General features: G+C 38.0%; 1 protein-coding gene across 3 annotated transcripts in view; it reads right to left on the bottom strand.

Annotated features, from left to right (window-relative positions):
- Positions 1 to 20895, bottom strand: part of SEC24D (SEC24 homolog D, COPII coat complex component) — a 113009-nt gene that overhangs the window by 55493 nt on the left and 36621 nt on the right. For all 3 annotated transcript variants that reach the window (XM_012507799.2, XM_003271311.4, XM_030815753.1), the window contains one exon: positions 18821 to 18948. In XM_012507799.2, coding sequence (XP_012363253.1) covers positions 18821 to 18948 — 128 coding nt within the window. The remainder of the gene's footprint in view (positions 1 to 18820; positions 18949 to 20895) is intronic.

Raw genomic sequence — 20895 nt, 5'->3', positions numbered from 1 at the left:
GAACATGCGGTGTTTGGTTTTCCGTCCTTGTGACAGTTTGCTCAGAATGATGGTTTCCAGCTTCATCCATGACCCTAAAAAGGATATAAACTCATCCTTTTTTATGGCTGCATAGTATTCCATGGTGTAGCCACATTTTCTTAATCCAGTCTAACATTGATGGACATTTGGGTTGGTTCCAAGTCTTTGCTGTTGTGAACAGTGCCACAATAAACATACAGGTGCATGTGTCTTCATAGTAGCATGATTTATAATCCTTTGGGTATATACCCAGTAATGGGACGGCTGGGTCAAATGGTATTTCTAGTTCTAGATCCTTGAGGAATCATCACACTGTCTTCCACAATGGTTGAACTAGTTTACACTCCCACCAACAGTGTAAAAGCATTCCTATATCCCCACAACCTCTCCAGCATCTGTTGTTTCCTGACTTTTTAATGATTGCCATTCTAACTGGCGTGAGATGGTATCTCATTGTGGTTTTGATTTGCATTTCTTTGATGACCCGTGATGATGAGCATTTTTTCATGTGTCTGTTGGCTCCATAAATGTCCTCTTTTGAGAAGTGTCTGTTCATATCCTTTGCCCACTTTTTGATGGGGTTGTTTTTTTCTTGTAAATTTGTTTAAGTTCTTTGTAGATTCTGGATATTAGCCCTTTGTCGGATGGGTAGATTGCAAAAATTTTGTCCCATTTTGTAGGTTGCCTGTTCACTCTGATGGTAGTTTCTTTTGCTGTGCAGAAGCTCTTTAGTTTAATGAGATCACATTTGTCTGTTTTGGCTTTTGTTGCCATCACTTTTGGTGTTTTACTCATGAAGTCCTTGCCCATGCCTATGTCCTGAATGGTATTGCCTAGGTTTTCTTCTAGGGTTTTTATGGTTTTAGGTCTAACATTTAAGTCTTTAATCTATCTTGTATTAATTTTTGTATAAGGTGTAAGGAAGGGGTTCAGTTTCAGCTTTCTACATATGGCTAGCCAGTTTTCCCAGCACCATTTATTACACAGGGAATCCTTACCCCATTTCTTGTTTTTGTCAGGTTTGTCAAAGATCAGATGGTTCTAGATGTGTGGTGTTATTTCTGAGGCCTCTGTTTTGTTCCACTGGTCTATATCTCTGTTTTGGTACCAGTACCATGATGTTTTGGTTACTGTAGCCTTGTAGTATAGTTTGAAGTCAGGTAGCGTGATGCCTCCAGCTTTGTTCTTTTGGCTTAGGATTGTTTTGGCAATGCAGGCTCTTTTTTGGTTCCATAGGAACTTTAGTTTTTTCCAATTCCGTGAAGAAAGTCACTGGTAGCTTGATGGGGATGGCACTGAATCTATAAATTACCTTGGGCAGTATGGCCATTTTCACTATATTGATTCTTCCTACCCATGAGCATGGAATGTTCTTCCATTTGTTTGTGTCCTCTTTTATTTCGTTGAGCAGTGGTTTGTAGTTCTCCTTGAAGAGGTCCTTCACATCCCTTGTAAGTTGGATTCCTAGGTATTTTATTCTCTTTGTAGCAACTGTGAATGGGAGTTCACTCATGATTTGACTCTCTGTTTGTCTGTTATTGGTGTATAGGAATGCTTGTGACTTTTGCACATTGATTTTGTATCCTGAGACTTTGCTGAAATTGCTTATCAGCTTAAGGAGATTTGGGGCTGAGATGATAGTTTTCTAAATATACAATCATGTCATCTGCAAACAGGGACAATTTGACTTCTTCTTTTCCTAATTGAATACGCTTTATTTCTTTCCCTTGCCTGATTGCCCTGGCCAGAACTTCCAACACTATGCTGAATAGGAGTGGTGAGAAAGGGCATCCCTGTCTTGTGCCAGTTTTCAAAGGGAATGCTTCCAGTTTTTGCCCATTCAGTATGATATTGGCTGTGGGTTTGTCATGAATAGCTCTTATTATTTTGAGATACATTCCATCAATACCTAGCTTATTAAGAGTTTTTAGCATGAAGTGCTGTTGAATTTTGTCAAAGGCCTTTTCTGCATCTATTGAGATAATCATGTGGTTTTTGTCATGGGTTCTGTTTATGTGATGGATTAAATTTACTGATTTGCGTATGTTGAACAAGCCTTGCATCCCAGGGATGAAGCTGACTTGAATGTGATGGATAAGCTTTTTGATGTGCTGCTGGATTCAGTTTGCCAGTATTTTATTGAGGATTTTTGCATCGATGTTCATAAGGGATATTGGTCTAAAATTCTCTTTTTTTGTTGTATCTCTGCCAGGCTTTGATATCAGGATGATGCTGGCCTCATAAAATGAGTTAGGGAGGATTCCCTCTTTTTCTATTGATTGGAATAGTTTCAGAAGGAATGGTACCAGCTTCTGTTGGTACCTCTGGTAGAATTCGGCTGTGAATCCATCTGGTCCTGGAATTTTTTTGGTTGGTAGGCTATTGATTATTGCCTCAATTTCAGAGCCTTTTATTGGTCTATTCAGAGGTTCAACTTCTTCCTGGTTTAGTCTTGGGAGGGTGTATGTGTTGAGGAATTTATCCATTTCTTCTAGATTTTCTAGTTTATTTGCATAGATGTGTTTATAGTATTCTCTGATGGTAGTTTGTATTTCTGTGGGATCGGTGGTGATATCCCTTTTATGATTTTTTATTGTATCTGTTTGATTCTTCTCTCTTTTCTTCTTTATTAGTCTTGCTAGCGGTCTATCAATTTTGTTGATCTTTTCAAAAAACAAGCTCCTGGATTCATTGATTTTTTGAAGGGTTTTTTGTGTCTCTATCTCCTTCAGTTCTGCTTTGATCTTAGTTATTTCTTGCCTTCTGCTAGCTTTTGAATGTGTTTGCTCTTGCTTCTCTAGTTCTTTTAATTGTGATGTTAGGGTGTTGATTTTAGATCTTTCCTGCTTTCTCTTGTGGCATTTAGTGCTATAAATTTCCCTCCACACAGTGCTTTAAATGTGTCCCAGAGATTCTGGTACGTTGTGTCTTTGTTCTCATTGGTTTCAAAGAACATCGTTATTTTTGCCTTCATTTCGTTATGTACCCAGTAGTCATTCAGGAGCAGGATGTTCAGTTTCCATGTAGTTGTGTGGTTTTTAGTGAGTTTCTTAATCCTGAGTTCTAATTTGATTGCACTGTGGTCTCAGAGACAGTTTATTGTGATTTGTGTTCTTTTACATTTGCTGAGGAGTACTTTACTTCCAACTATGTGGTCAATTTTGGAATAAGTGTGATGTGGTGCTGAGATGAATATATATTCTGTTGATTTGGGGTGGAGAGTTCTGTAGATGTCTATTAGGTCTGCTTGGTGCGGAGCTGAGTTCAAGTCCTGGATATCCTTGTTAACTTTCTGTCTCATTGATCTGTCTAAAAAGTCTCCCATTATTATTGTGTGGGAGTCTAAGTCTCTTTTTAGGTGTCTAAGGACTTGCTTTATGAATCTGGGTGCTCCTGCATTGGGTGCATATATATTTAGGATACTTAGTTCTTCTTGTTGAGTTGATCCCTTTACCATTATGTAATGGCCTTGTCTCTTTTGATCTTTGTTGTTTTAAAGTCTGTTTTATCAGAGACTAGGAATGCAACCCCTGCTCTTTTTTTTGCTTTCCATTTGCTTGGTAGATCTTCCTCCATCCCTTTATTTTGAGCCTATGTGTGTCTCTGCAGGTGAAATGGGTCTCCTGAATACAGCACACTGATGTATCTTGACTCTTTATCCAATTTGCCAGTCTGTGTCTTTTAATTGTGTCATTTACATTTAAGGTTAATATTGTTATGTGTGAATTTCATCCTGACGTTATGATGTTAGCTGGTTATTTTGCCTGTTAGTTGATGCAGTTTCTTCCTAGCATTGATGGTCTTTACAATTTGGCATGTTTTTGCAGTGGCTGATATCTGTTGTCCCTTTCCATGTTTAGTGCTTCCTTCAGGAGCTCTTGTAAGGCAGGCCTGGTGGTGACAAAATCTCTCAGCATTTGCTTGTCTGTAAAGGATTTTATTTCTCCTTCACTTATGAAGCTTAGTTTCACTGGATATGAAATTCTGGGTTGAAAGTTCTTTTCTTTAAGAATGTTGAATATTGGCCCCCACTCTCTTCTGGCTTGTAGAGTTTTTGCCAAGAGGTCTGCCGTTAGTCTGATGGGCTTCCCTTTGTGGGTAACCCGACCTCTTTGGCTGCCCTGAACATTTTTTCCTTCATTTCAGCCTTGGTGAATCTGACAATTATGTGTCTTGGGGTTACTCTTCTCGAGGAGTATCTTTGTGGTGTTCTCTGTATTTCCTGAATTTGAATGTTAGCCTGTCTTGCTAGGTTGGGGGAAGTTCTCCTGGATAATATCCTAAAGAGTGTTTTCCAACTTGGTTCCATTCTCCCTGTCATTTTCAGGTACACCAATCAAATGTAGATTTGGTCTTTTCACATAGTCCCATATTTCTTGGAGGCTTTGTTCATTTCCTTTTACTCTTTTTTCTCTAAACTTCTCACTTTATTTCATTAATTTGATCTTCAATCACTGATACCCTTTCTTCCACTTGATGGAATCGGCTACTGAAGCTTGTGCATGTGTCACGTAGTTTTCGTACCATGGTTTTTAGTTCCATCAGGTCATTTAAGGTCTTCTCTTCACTGTTTATTCTAGTTAGCCATTCGTCTAATCTTTTTTCAAGGTCTTTAGCTTCCTTGCGATGGGTTTGATCATCTTCCTTTAGCTCGGAGAAGTTTGTTATTACTGACCTTCTAAAACCTACTTCTGTCAATTCGTCAAAGTCATTCTCCATCTAGCTTTGTCTCGTTGTTGGCGAGGAGCTGCAATCCTTTGGAGGAGAAGAGGCACTCTGGTTTTTAGAATTTTCAGCTTTTCTGCTCTGGTTTCTTCCCATCTTTGTGGTTTTATCTACCTTTGGTCTTTGATGTTAGTGACCTACAGATGGGGTTTTGGTGTGGATGTCCTTTTTGTTGATGTTGATGCTATTCCTTTCTGCTTGTTAGTTTTCCTTCTAACAGGTCCCTCAGCAGCAGGTCTGTAGGAGTTTGCTGGAGGTCCACTCCAGACCCTGTTTGCCTGGGTTATCACCAGTGGAGGCTCCAGAACAGCAAATATTGCAGAACAGCAAATATTGCTGCCTGATCCTTCCTCAGGAAGCTTTGTTCCAGAGGGGCACCCACCTGTATGAGGTGTCAGTCAGTCCCAGTAGGTATCTCCCCAGTTAGGCTACATGGGGGTCAGGGACCCACTTGAGGAGGCAGTCTGTCCATTCTCAGAGCTCAAACGCTGTGCAGGGAGAACCACTGCTCTCTTCAGAGCTGTCAGACAGGGATGTTTAAGTCTGCAGAAGTTTCTGCTGCCTTTTGTTCAGCTATGCCCTGGCCCCAGAGGTGGAGTCAACAGAGGCAGCAGGCCTTGCTGAGCTGCAGTGGGCTCTGCCCAGTTCAAGCTTCCCTGGCTGCTTTGTTTACCTCAAGCCTCAGTGATGGGGTATACCCCTCCCCCTGCCGGGCTGCTGCCTCACAGGTCGATCTCAGACTGCTGCACTAGCAGTGAGCAAGACTCCTTGGGCGTGGGACCCGCCGAGTCAGGCATGGGATATAATCTCCTGGTATGCCATTTGCTAAGACCATTGGAAAAGCGCAGTATTTCGGTGGGGATGTTCCGTTTTCTCCAGGTACAGTCTGTCACGGCTTCCCTTGGCTAGGAAAGGGAAATCACCTGACCCCTTGTGCTTCCCGGGTGAGGCAACGCCCCACCCTGCTTTGGCTCCCCCTCTATGGGCTGCACCCACTGTCCAACCAGTCCTAATAAGATGAACCAGGTACCTCAGTTGGAAATGCAGAAATCACCCGTCTTCTGCATCAATCACGCTGGGAGCTGCAGATTGGAGCTCTTCCTATTCGACCATCTTGGAACAGACCCCTGAGGGTCTGAATTTAAATGACACTTTCTCAATCAGGCCTGCCCTGAATACCCTATTTAATCTACAAAACCCACACTCCACCTCCTCCCAGGCAGATGTCATGCCCCAAGTCTGCTCTACTTTTTCCTTCCTCCGCAGACTTAGATAACCTTCTCACCAGGTTCACTGTCTAGTCTCCATTAGAATGTAAGCTCCATGAGGGCAGAGATCTTTGTCCGCTCTGTTCACTGACATATCTCAAGTGCCAAGAACAGTATCTGGCACATACTGGGAGAACAATGAGTATTCATTGAATTGAATTGGTTATTCTTAAATCCTTTTTGAAATAAGGTGACATAAAGTCTTTCATAAAATGGTCATAGTTTATAAACTATCGTATCAAATAACAATGGATTATTGTCCAGATTATGGTATATGAGATGACTGAAAACATCGCTAAAATCCCAGGAGTGATTATACAAGTATAAATACGAGTATAAAAGTGTTTCTGTAAAGAAGCTTAAGAGAACTCAAACCAAATGATCAATTCCCTTTAGAGTAGACACCTATGGAAGCGATGCATTTGTCCAAATATGTCTAAAACTTTCTCTACAAATTCCTTTCAGAGTGGAAAAAAATATAGGGCTCTAAGGGTCACACAGTTCAATCTGTTATTGACATAAACACTGAAGACTGGCCAGGCATAGTGGTTCATGCCTGTAATCCGAGCAATTTGGGAGGCTGAGGCGGGCAGATCACTTGAGCTCAGCAGATCAAGACCAGCCTGGCCAACATGGCAAAACCTTGTCTCTATTTAAACAGAAGAAAACACTGGTGACTAACCATCCCCCGTGCTCTGGCTGGGCTACTTCCAGTAATACAGCAAATCATCTTTGGTGAGTTAATTTGATTTGGGCACACAGCCAAAAATCATTTGAAGGAGAGCATTTTTGAAAACAGGAATTTAAAAGGTTGAGAAAAAAATTTAATTTAAAAAACGGATGATCAATTCAAAAGCATTCAGAGAAATAAATACATTTATATATTTATTCTATATCAATAAACTGAAATAAGAGGAAAGATGACTTGTTATCAGAAATAAAAGTTGATAAATATGAAACATTTTCTATGCTTTTCTGTAAGAAAGAAGAAATGTAGACAAAATTATGTTTGAACTATTTAAAGAATTTTTCAAAACTTTTCAAACTACAGAGGACAAGGGAGTATGGGATGTAGTAAACCAAAAAAAACTTAAATCTCATTCCATGTTAGACTACAATATACTTTAATTTACAGTTTAGGATAAAGGAAAGTGATCTTTGTGGTAGATGAACTCCAAGATACCTACAGACACTAGATTTAATAATTATGGCTCTTCTATTTTACCTGCATTTTACAGAAATATTTTTCAAAAAAGTAAATGATGGTTGAATTTCCCAAACAACAAATAACATTTTAAAGATTTTTAAATGTTCTTTTTTGTTACACATACTGCCCATAAGATCCTTCCCTGCCCCCACCCCGCCCACCAAATACACACAAACACACACTCACAAATACTATATACCTTCCTCTGTGAGATGATATTGAGAGAAACACTGGAGTAGGGGGAGAATAAAAGTGAAACCTAAGCTAAACTTCATGTAGAATTTTACTGTCCTGGAAATTCCTTATGCAATTGTTATTCTAGTCAGTGCAGCTGTTTTTATCTGCTGGCAATACTAAAGCAATCATAATTTGTAGTGCGTCCCCAAATGGCTTTTTTAAATAAGAACATGTGTGGGAAATAAAATATTTTCATTGATACAGACCATGGAAACTGAATTCAAGCAGACACTAGGATAAAGAGATGACTCCTAAATACAAGATCCTTGCCTTAGTTTGGCATTTAAATTGTCAATTCCTTTCTTATCTACTTTGTAACAGTTTTAGTATCAAATATGGCATTTGAATACAACAAGCTCAATAAATGTTTGAGCACAGGCAGACCTCTATGGTAAAAATGTCACCAAATTACTTGGCATCAAAATTCTACTATACTTCTATATATAAATGATAATGTATAATTAAAATATCATAGTTAAATATTATTTAGCTAAAAATGTTCCATGTACTGTTTTAGGTCCTAGAAATGCAATAGTGAAAAAAATCAGATGTGGTCCCTACCCTTGTGAACCCAGCAGGAAAAAGATGTTAGTCAAATCTACATATCAAAATTGCAAACTGGGATTCATGGTATGAGTTGAGCTACAGGGGAGAATGGGGCTGGGGAAGTATCCCAAAAACTCTCCCCAGGAAGTGACTAAAAGGACAGAATAGTGTGAAGGAGTTGAGGAAAAATTATTCCAGCAAATGCTCATGAAACACCTTATGAAAAACTAAAGTCTATACAAATGTTTATGTTATGGTGATGCTTATAATTCGAATAATAAGAAACGGAGAAAATAGTGATCTAATATCAAATGACAGATACCATGCAACATTCCTTTAAAATCAGAGTAATTAAGCCTCTTTCCCATTTACATATGGATATAAATTGTGGAGTCTAACTCAGTCTCCTCCTTCTTATATAATAGCTAGAACCACTGAAGGGGTTTGATGACATCCCTCTTAAATGTATACACTTTAAGTAAATATAAATTGCCTGAAGTTCTCATACTTCTCTTTCTTGTATATAGCAGACACCCAAAATCAACATTGTAAGATTAAAATAAAATTTTCCATGGCAAAATTTGATATTGTATAGCAAATAATCATAATACTGATGAAGATAAGACTGGTTTATTTTTAAACAACTACAGGTTAAGGGGTGTTATTGTAATTTTACTTATGAAACAAATAAGGCTCAAAAAAGTAAATGTTTCAAGGTCATACTGCTAAAATAGAGTCAATTTATGCACCTAACTCCATCTAACTCCTAAATTCCTGCCCTAGTCACCACATTCATGACAATGCTATATTCCTGACAAAAAAAATCACTTCAGAAATAATCTGTGCTTCAAACTTGGGAGTCACTTTCAAACATTTCAAGAAACAATGCCAAATTAAAAGTTTAGACACGGTTTTCTTTTCCTACATTTTTCTCTTTCTTCTTCTTTCTTTTTTTTTTTTTTTTTTTTTTTTTTTTTTTTTTTTTTGAGACGGGAGTCTGGCTCTGTCACCCAGGCTGGAGTGCAGTGGTGCAATCTCGGCTCACTGCAAGCTCCACCTCCCGGGTTCACGCCATTCTCCTGCCTCAGCCTCTCCGAGTAGCTGGGACTACAGGCGCCCGCCACCACGCCCGGCTAATTTTCTGTATTTTTAGTAGAGACGGGGTTTCATCGTGGTCTCGATCTCCTGACCTCGTGATCCGCCTGCCTCGGCCTCCCAAAGTGCTGGGATTACAAGCGTGAGCCACCGCGCCTGGCTTCTTTCTTAAAAGTATAATTTTGTTTATTTTTTAGCCTTTTATTCAATGGGAACTTGATTTCTATGAAGCTTTCTAATATAAACATTAAAATATTTGACTTTCTTGTACTTGATCAGCAAAGACTCACAGCTGCACACATTGTAGACCCTGGTACTCTTGAATTATCTAAATATCCACAAAATTTGACAGAAGTTAGAAGCATGAAGCAAGGTATAGATAGTACATTTCATTGATTCTAAAATCCCTTCAATTCTAAGAGACACCAAACCTTCCAGGTGAACATGACACATGGCTAAGAAGCCTTTGTTAATAAGGCATATTCCTATTTTTAAAATGTTAAAATATGAGAAAATATGGGTCTTAGAATTTAGAGAAATAGCAGCAAAAAGGCTCTAACACAGTTTCTTGTCTGTGGTGGCTTCTCAATCCTCCCCACCGTTCTACATCAAGAAAGGCTGATTTGGGTCCTCAATCACTAGGGCAAGGAAGATCATCAAACCCACACTTTCTGAAAATTCACTGAAAATTAAATCATGTCAGAATGTTTTCTTTATATTGTTTCTCCTGAAGTTGTTCCCCATTTAATAAAAGAATAAAGACTTACAGGAATAATTCTGTGATTAAGAAAATAAGCTTGGTGCATTTAGCTTCTAAAATGTAACTTAAAAAGAATTCAAATGATCTTTGCCCTGACAAATGTGACTCCCTACACATGTGCTATAAGGCTAGAACACTGTTCTAAAAAGGGATAATATTCTGTTCTTCAGCTGCCAAACTTTTTCATAGCACTATACAAACAGTGACCAAAAATCTTAAGAGATGAGATTCAGTTTCGAAAGTAACTTGATAAAACAAAGGTATTTTAAATGTTATATTCATCATTTTATTTCTAAATACATGCATTTTATATGTCCAAGTTTTTATGTTGACACTTTAAAAATAATTAAAGCAGACAAGATGATACACAACTTAAAAAATAAATTCTGGCTTTTGAAGTTTTCATTTAAAAATAAATAATTTAAGTATTCTTTAAGTTCTTTACAGGCCATGATACCATACAGTAATCAGTTTAATTTCAGAGCATACTTATCACTAAACTAGCTAAATTTAGGCTATATGTGAAAATGCATAGTCTCCCAATCTTCATGTGTTCTTTTTATTTTTAAAGTTGAGGCTGGATGTGGTGGCTCAAGTCTGTAATCCCAGCACTTTGGGAGGCCGAGGCAGGTGGATTGCTTGAGCTAGGAGTTTGAGACCAGCCTAGGCAATATAGTGAGACCCTGTCTTTACAAAAAATACAGAAATTAGCCAGGTGTGGTGCACATGGCCGTGGTCCCTATTTGGGTGGCTGAGGTGTGAGGATCGCTTGAGCCTGGGAGGTGAAGGTTGCCGTGAACAGAGATTGCACACCGTACTCCAGCCTGGGTCACAGAGTGAAACCCTGTCTCAATAAATAAATAATGAAATAAACAAAATTAAAGTCGAGGTCTCACTCTGACACCAGGCTAGAGTAGAGTGACACTATGATAGCTCACTGCAGTCTCACACTCCTGAGCTCAAGTGATTCTCCTGCCTCAGCCTCCTGAGTAGCTGGGACTACAGGCATGCATCACTGTACTTGGCTACTTAAAAAAATATTTATTTTGGTAGACATGGGGTCTCACTATGTTGCCCAGGCTGGTCTCAATCTCCTGGCCTCAAGTGATTCTCTGACCGCAGCCTCCCAAGGAGCTGAGATTACAAGTGTCAGCCATCATGCCTGGCCATGTGTTTCTTTTTAAATGAATAATATAATACACTCCAGACTTACACTGAAAGTGCTATACATATGAAATCACTTTGGGTTGGGTTGTGAAATTTGTTCACATTAATTTCTAATAACATATAGGACTTCATAAATGGCATCTATGGTGAATGTCCAATAAAACTGGAAAAGTAAGACAGACACTATCAGCTTTCTGGATTTATGAGATAACAGAACCAGGCTTCCCCCTCTTAGAAACGGAGGACCAAGGTCACAATACAAGGCACAGGGGAGGCCTGAAATAATTTCCTGGCTCCTAATCCAGTGTTCCACCATTTGGCTACTGTGCTTTGGAAAAAGTAGCCAGTTTTTATTGGTTCCTAAAATATCTTGGTCCAAAATTCATCCAATTGTTTTACTGTTCTGTCCTTTATAGTGAAATAGAACCTCTCTCATTAATATGTGATAGAGGAAACTGAGTTAATTCTCCCACAGTGTTGAGGAACTTGTAAAAAAAATACATTGTCTTTCAAATACAGAGTTTGTTAGAGAGGTGAACAGGGTTATAAATGAAGTTTGTAGTCATTTAAAAGACATGAAATATCCAAAGTAGGATTTAAAAAAATGTTTATTTCATTAGCAACATGTTTATCAGTAGACCCAACTGCTGCCAAGGAACAACTAAGATTCGCTGTGCTAAAAAAAAAAAATAGATGCCTAAAATACCTACAAATCGACCACCATTCTGTGATATGGTTTATTTTTGTCTTTTAAATGTCTCTACAACCCTGAGAGGAGTGCATTTATTCAACTAAGACCTCTATGCCCAGCCCACTGCTGAACTCTGCATAGTCTTTGCCTACAAGGAGTACTAAGCAGAGGCTTAAAGTCAAAAAGACTTTAAGAAATCTAAAATGATTATTTCAAGATAACTCATAAGCTTCTAGGAAGAGCAAGAGGCTCATTGCTAAAACTTTAGCCAGCAAGAAAAATATATACTGTTTTATTGAAATTTGGAATCTTGAGTTCCAGCAGTATCACTTACCAGCTGGTAACTTTAATAGCCCCAGAACCTTTGGAGCTTCACCATCTATAAAAGTGGGATTACACCTACTACATAAGCTGCTATCTTCCTAAAAGAAGGGATGACATGGTCATCGTGAATAAACTACTACAGTGAGGCACTATAAGTTCTGCCAAAACTATGTCAACCCATGCAAGCAAGATTAGCTGAAAAGTCGAAGGCATGACCAGCAATTCCTTTTGCAGGTGACATGTAAAGACCATCACTGAAATAATGTATTGGTGCTGGGCTTATTCTCTAACAGAGAATTTTCCTTTCTTGTTAACTCCATTAATCGGTTCCTTGACATCCACTCCTTTTTCCCCCATATGGGTCTTCTTTAGACCTACTGAATCTATCAAAATATAAACAATCATTAACAAGAAAGATTTAAACAGCATGTATTACTTATTTATTTATTTTTATTTTTTTGAGATGGAGTCTTACCCTGTCGCCTAAGCTAGAGTGCAGTGGCACAACCTTAGCTCACTGCAACCTCTGCCTCCCGGGTTTAAGTGATTCTTCTGCCTCAGCCTCCCGAGTAGCTGGGACTACAGGCATGTGCCACCATGCCAGGCTAATTTTTTGTATTTTTAGTAGAGATGCGGTTTCACCATGTTAGCCAGGATGGTCTTGATCTCCTGACCTCGTGATCCGCCCGCCTCAGCCTCCCAAAGTGCTGAGATTACAGGCGTGAGCCACCGCGCCCTGCCTAAGCAGCATTTATTAATAGGACAAAGTCCTTATTTATTTGTTAAGTCATAATTCAGGTAAAATTTTCCTGGAAACTAAGCTCCATATAACAGTGAAGCTATCCTCATCAGAGCCTTTTTCACATTGTACGAAAGTTAGCTGCATCCACGAAAAATTTTTATTAAGTCCTAAGCAAGAGTAACTGATCTTGTTTTTCTTGTTTTCCAAATCCCTAAAGTTCAGCAGAGTTCCTAGCACAGAGTAAGGAGGGGATTAAAATGCAACTGAAATGTTGCGTCTTGGATGAAAGTTTATCCTTGCTAATTCAATAAGAAAGGAAATTACTTTGACTATTATATCCATTTACAACTGAAAAATATACACAGATATTCCTGAATCTAGTCACAGATGGAGTAAAAGCTTCTACCATCTGGTTTATAGGTGAAATTACTTAATTGCATGTATAATTAGACTATGCACTTGTCCAAAAGATAAACATTTCCTATTTTAGAGAAAAAAATGCAAAATTAAATTAGTTATAATCTCCAATCCTTTTGCACTGGACTTCTATACCATACTACCTCAGTTCCTAAAATACAGCATCAAAAATTAAAACACAGTTCACTAAACAAAAGGGTTTTTATGGCATAACTAATTACTTTTGCTAAATATATACCTCAGAGTTAATTATACTGGCTGTGGGGAAGGGTTTCACTTAAAAGACATAAAAAATTAAAACGTATGGTAAGGAATACGAAATTTAAACAGTGACAACAAAGATATGCCCCTGGAAATAGCAAACACCTCCAAAGCAAATGTTCCTAAGGAACATCCTCTCGTCCAAACCGCTTGTGTTAGGTTTATTTTTATAGGCTGTTGCTAACACAATAGCATGCTTAGAAATGTTGGAACCTGTCAAACAATGGAACCAATTTTAAAAAACACTGTACTAAATAAATACTTTGGTAGATGCCAAAGCAGATTATCTCTAAGGAAAGATTTTAAAATTGCAGTAATGATGGCAATACTAGACAAGCAAACAAAACATAAAATTTTACTAACACCGAAATAAATCATTTATAGTAGAGGAAGCTAATTAAAGATGACTTTATATGTAAAATAACAGTATTCAAGTAATACATTTGCTTAGAAAAGATACTTTAAAACAGTTATTTCCTTGATTATAGATTACAAATATCTAAAATCAGTATGTCCCTCATTTTCTATTATTAACTATAATTGTTTAGTTTTTTATTTTTGTCTCACACAATTAGATAAACGATAGTGCCACTTATTGATATGTGGTAAAATAAACAGGTTTGGGGAGCAGAGATCAGAAGTTCATTTTTGGACACGTTAAGTTTGAGGTTTCTATGAAGCACCCAAGGAGAGATTTCAGAGAGGTGTTTGGATATATGAGTATGGGACTGAAAATGTAAAAACAAATGAATGAATGAGTAACAGCGCAATGCTTTTAGAGTACTGTGGACAGCAGAGTCTGTGTGGTTTTGCATCCTAGCTCTGCTATTTAGCAGCTGTTGACCTTAACAAGTTATCTAACTCTGTGCCTCAGTTTACTTATATCTAAAATGGGGATAAGTAGGTTAATGTGAGCAGTAAATAAATATTTTTAAAACTTATAATTTTGCTTGTTATAAATTTTGACTTATTATTCCCATCAGTAGCAGCAGCAGCTGTTACAGATGATATTTAGTCTTTGGAGGGGATAGGGTATCTAAGGAGAGTGGAAAGAAGATCCCAAGTTCAAGCCTTGACTAACCCCCAAATTAGAGATCAGGAAAACAATAAGGGAACTTAAATGTTCCCTGCTTGTGATGTAGGAAAAATTAGGTCAGGACAGTGTCACGGAAGCCAAAAGAGGAGAATCTGTCAAGAAGGCCCCAACACTTGGTAGCATACAGACTTGCATCTAGCTAGCTGGTGTAGTAGAGCAGCAATAATTCCCTAATGTTGATGGCTCTCCAAGTTTAGGTCCAGCTACAGGCCCAAAAAGGAAGACATTTTTTGGGCACATGCCCCTGAGGAACTTCTTCCTGGTGTTGCAGCATCCCTTTCACAGTCATTATTTTTTGACTTCTAAGTCTATTTCAACAAATAAAAATAAAAGTACTCCTTTAAATAGAGAGTGTCTTCATTCAAACCAGGAAGCACTGCTATATAGGGGAAAGTAATTCTTAAATATATTCAGAGTAATTCTATTCTTGAATGTCTATGGGAAAAGAAAGGGCTTTGTGTAGAGAGAGCCTAAGTAGAGAAAACAGTACTGTCAAATACATTTACATGGTCAGTATTCAGAGTCTCCAACAACATTAAAGGAATAGAGTGCGTTATATTCACAAGTAGAGTGTCTCCCTAAGTGAGATTCCAGAAATAAGCTACCATTCTAACCTCCTCTGTTTAATACTTTGGAAAGCGCAGAGATGAAAATGCAGCACGTCCTTACTGAAAGATCCTATGTTAGTGGGTAGGTAGTATTTGGTTAAAACAAACAACTTTGGAAAATAGAAACCATACCCACTCAGTTTATGTATAAAATGCGTATATGCATTTTTTAGAAGGCTTAAACTAATGTTTGAAAGATTTTTTTCACCAGCACTGAAATGCCAGTTTTATTTTCCAGAAGACATTAGTGAATAATTTTATAATTAATACTAAATGATGATAACAAGAAGGTTCCAGACTCTAGTTTTGGGTGTGAACAATTGCTGAGTTTTGTTCCATTTCATGCATATTTGACCTGGGTCAGCTTTATCACGAGGAAGGGGCAAGAAGGAGGTTTTTGCTAGTAGATAATTGAAAACCATGCAAACTCATTGCCATTAACAAGGTGCAGCCAAAACTGACACTATTCATGGGCATAAATCCTATGTAGCCACAATACTGATATACAATAGAATTGCTTCCTATGATATTTTGTTATTTATATATGCTGCAGGTTTCCGTCAAGGTAGAAATGTTATCTTCTGTTTATGAAAATAAAAGATCTCTTTGATAAGGTTCAGATAGCAAAGGAACAAATAAGTCAGAGGCTGCACAAGTGTAGCAACCCCATCCCCCTGAGAAAAGCTGCGGGGATGGTTCTTGTAGGCACACTGATGGCAATACATTTCCTCAATTGTAGGATTCATAAAAGCTTCACATTTTTGACAGTATGCATCTCAAAATTGATTTTGTATGTACAGTTATAATATTTCTCATATTAATATATTACCCAGCTGTTTTAAAGAAGGAGGTAGCTCTGTAGGCAATAATATAAAATCAGCGCCAGATATATTAATTTTAAAAAGTACAGAACAATGTGTGTACCATTCTATCATTTACATTTACATACTTTTTTTTTGAAGGATAGATACTTATAAATTGTTATATGCATATTTTATTTCTAGAAGGAATCACAAAGAATAGGTAAGGGCTACATGAAAAGGGAGGAAGCAGAGGTAGGCAGAGGCCTATTTTTCATTGTATACCCTTTTCATCTTTTGATTGTTTATGTTTTACTTATTTAAAAGTATAGTAATTGACTTTCAAAAGAAAAGACCAATACTACATATTGTTATAGATACCGCATATGAAGTCAACATATAAAAACTTTTTTTTTTTTTTTTTTGTCTCCAATCTTGTGAGCCAAGATTATCACGTAATCTTGGCTCACTGCAACCTCCGCCTCCTGGGTTCAAGCAATTCTCCTGCCTCAGCCTCCCGAGTAGCTGGGACTACAGGCACACGCCACCATACCCGGCTAATTTTTGTATTTTTAGTAGAGATGGGTTTCACCATATTGGTCAGGCTGTTCTCAAACTCCTGACCTCTGGTGATCCACCCGCCTCAGCCTTCCAAAGTCCTGGAATTACAGGTGTGAGCCACCGTGCCCAGCCTAAAACCTCTTATAGTAGGGCAAGGTGTGGCGGTATGCTCATACAATGAATTACACTATTCAGCAATAAAAAAGAAACAGACTATTGATACATGCAACATCACAATGGCTCTTTAAAATATTATGCTGAGTAAGAGAACCTTTGTACAAAATAGGGCATACTTTATCATTCAATTTACATAAAGTCCTAGAATAGGCTAAATAAATCTATCACAGAAAACAATCACAATTGTGGCTGCCAGGGAAGGGAGGTTATATGAAGGGGTGGGGGTTGCCTAGGAAAGGGCATGAGATAACTTTCTGGGGTGGCAATTATGTTCTATGTTTTGATAGGTGTCTCGGCTACATAGGTATATACAGTTGTCAAAACTCAATAAACGTTCACTTAAGACATGTATATTTTATTGTAAATGAATTTTGCCTCAAATGAGAAAATAATTCGTAAGCAAATTTTGAACACTACCTAATGATATGCATTCTGGAGTATTTGGTATTTAGTATTAAGTGTCTAAATGTCTGAAATTTACTTTGAAATTGATCAGAATAAAAAAGATGGGTTGATGGACAGATGAACATCATGATATGTGACAAAACAAGTGTAGTTACATGTTAATGGTAATATCCAGGTGGCAGGGATATAGGTGTTCACTATGAAATCCTTTTAGTTTTCTGTATGTTTGAAAATTTTCAAAACAAAATGTTGAAAATAGCTTTGAAAATACTTCTAGTTAAGTTTTTCTTTAAAATGCATGCATTGTACATAGCAGCATCTCTTTGTCAATACATATTGGTCTACCTCATACACACTAAGCATAGTGAGTTTAATGAGGTGTTTATAAATATTATATTAAATTTCTAGAACCATCATGGAAGAGATTATGGTTAAAATATGTAAAGGAAATACTGAATGTACATCTTGATTTGCAAATATGAAACCATACCACATGTAAGTTTGGCTTCTTACAACAGTTCAATGCCTCTCCCATGACCTACTCTAAGCCAGTTCACTCTATTCCCAAAAAGAAATGTTGGCAGCACTACATTACATTCATAAGGACAGTGAGTGAAGATCCCAAAGGGTAGTAAAGCCACTGCACACATCACACATCTCTCTTTTCTCTCTTCTTTCCCTTAGTGGACATAAAGTAAGCCCCACTCACCACAGCTTCCTCCTCCCCTTCCCCACACTGCTTTACTCTTCATACCAGCTGGTGTGGTGAGCCCAAGAAAGGGAATGAATCTGTTTTCTCTTGCAGATGCTCTGCGTCTTGCTTAGATGCTGCTAGGTGTACATTACATCAGCCTACTTCAAAGGGCCATTAGATCCAAGACTGAGGTTTATGCTGGGAGGGAATGCTGGGGCTCTGGCCTTTAGTGCAGCAAGAGGAATCTGTGGTTCGGCCTAGCTTACCCGGATACTACAATGGGTTATGGTCACAGCTCCAGCTGGAAGTCAAGCTTTTCTTCCCCTGTGTGACTTGCTCTGCTATAGTGCCTGTGTTTCTGTGCGCATGTGGGCATCCATCACTCAGGGGCGTCAAAACAAGGAATGGCAGCAGTGTAGGTTGGAATTGGGTTATTTCTGGAAGTCTAGATCAAATACCCACTGGCAGCATCCTGACACTGCAGATTTTCAATGTAAACCACTTATCTTTTTTTCCCACTCAACTATATGTTGAGCACATATTTTCAAATAAATATATATGGATTTATCTACCCCATGCTTTCTAATCTTTAAGTACCAGTTGATGAGTATCCTGGCCCAGTGATGTAGTAAGATCTGCTGTAATAGATCAAGGACTATAGGATCTATCATCTTCCCTCAACAGAACACCCACAATGTAAGGGCTCTAAACTAGGGTATCAGGGCCTTGTAACAAGTCACAATACTTTTACTGTGTGACATTCTATATTTTCTGTATATGTGCATTACTACAATAAGCCAAAAAGTGACGTAGTCCATCTGTATTTGGTGTACAGGATGCCAAAAACCATAGCTTATTGGATTGTTTTCCTGATGAATTCAATTACTAGATGTTTTGCATTATAAAAAATATATTCCAGTTCCCTGTTTATATTATAGAATAATGTATAAGAAAATTGTGAGAAAAGAGTAATTTTGGAATTGATAATTTATTAATTGCTATTATATATCATTCCTACCTCATTTGAAGGAATGGCGGCAAAGGGTTTGATGACAGCAGCTAATGGAATCTGAGCTTGCTTAGCCATGTCTGACGTGCATGGAAAACAGTATGTTGTACAACGGATGAATCGAGGACTGGCATTTCCTGAAACATTCAAAAGGATACACTTATAATTTGTTTAGAAAAAAGCCTTCCCTAAGATATTCAAATATTTATAAAGGTACTTCTAGATAATGCATTGCATTATTTCTTATTTGTAAAACTCTCTTCATGATTTGTTTTTTAAAAAAGTAGTATTGTGCAATTTTACAATCTATATTCTAGGCACACTATAATTTCTTACAAAATAAAAATAATCTGAATCCTACTGCAAAGATATAAAAGAAGTATCTTAGTTATTATTATTTTCCATAAGCAGAGTCTTAATATAGCCTTACTATGTATTTGAGAGGCACTTAGATTCAATGGAAAAAATAAAACAAAGAGACACACAAATATGACAGAACAAAATTTTTGAATCACAATCATTTCTTCTTCATCCTCTTCTATCTGCTTATGGGAAAGGTAAGCATTTGTATACCATTTCATATTAGCAAGTGATACTTTATCAAATATGATTCCATTTGACTATTTTTTTCTAAATTTGGAAATTGAATTTCAAAATGAAAATTCTGCTTATAATAGAAATATTACTTTCAAAAACACCCTAATCTATTTTTAATAGATGTTAGGCTTCCTGACCAAATATCTTTACTTCATGGCATATCTGAGTGTTAAAACAATATCTATGACATAAAGAATATTTTTATCACTAGAATAACTTATCTAAGATAAATTTTGAAATAAAATATTATGACTAAAACAATGTAATCATCAATCAAATGTTCACTGAGTGTCTAAGACATTTCAGGCCCTGTCCTAGGTGCTTGCAGAGCTTATGTTCTTGCAGAGGACACAGACAATGAATATTACGCCTAATAAAAGTAAATTATATAGGACATTAGAAGGTGATAAATGCTGTGAAAAAAGCATATCTAGTGAAAGGGTAGCAGGAAGTGGCAGGCAGATTGCAATTTTAAATACTTACAAGGTAGGCCTTATTTAAAAGGTAACATCCGAGCAAAGAGTCATAGGAGATAAGCGATTTACCCAAGCGGGTATCTGGGGAAGGACATGCCCGGAGTAGAGTGACAGCAGGAGGCCCATGGAGCTGGAATGGAGCCACTGTGGGGGGCACCAACTGGTGTGGAGTTCAGCGAAGCAACGGGCCAGATGAGGTAGACTCTTGAGACCATTTTAAGCCCTCTGGCTTTTCTCCCAATGAGATGGAGAGCTACTGATGGCTTTAGAGCAGAACAGTGTCATGCTGTAATGTAGGTTCCTCTGCCTGCATTTTCAGAATGGATTGCAGTGGGGAAGAGTAGAACCAGGGAGACCATGTGGAGGCTGCTGCAGTACCAGCCTGACAGCAGTAGAAGTGCTGAGATGTGGCTAAATTCTGGATATATTTCAAAGGTACAGTGACTTATTTGTTAAGGGCATATAAGGTGTGAAGATGTGAGTGTGAGAGAGCGTGATGGTCAAGAACAACTCTAAGGTTGCTGGCCTGAGAAACTAGAAGCATAAAATTGCCACCAACTGCCAAAGTAAAGGCTGCAGAAAAGGAAGGGAAGTTTTAACGGGTGTGCGGGTGGAGATCAGGAATCTAGTCAGGTTCATGTCCAATTTGGGAAATCTATTACACAGTCAAACAGCAATGCTGAGTAGACAATTAGATATGTACATCTGGAGACTGGGCTAAAGTCTGGGGTGGAGATACACATTTGGGAATTCTTAGCATATAGATGGTATTTGAAACCATGAAACCAGGTTAAAACCACCAAGGGAATAATTATGGCCAAAGAAGAGAAGATGACCAAGTACTGAGCCCTGGGGTCCTCCAAGATAAGGAGGTCAGAGGAGGAGGAGAAAGCAGCCAAAGGATTGAGAAGGATGAAACGAAGAGCCTAGCATCCTGAAGTGAAGTGTAGGATGTATATCATGCGGAGGCACAATCATCTGTGCCAGATGGTGCTGCTGGAGATCCTAAAG

The sequence above is a fragment of the Nomascus leucogenys genome, chromosome 7b (assembly GCF_006542625.1).
Source record: "Nomascus leucogenys isolate Asia chromosome 7b, Asia_NLE_v1, whole genome shotgun sequence".
NCBI lineage: Eukaryota > Metazoa > Chordata > Mammalia > Primates > Hylobatidae > Nomascus > Nomascus leucogenys.
Note: the sequence above shows the minus strand (reverse complement) of the source record. Positions and strands in the feature narration are given on the sequence as shown.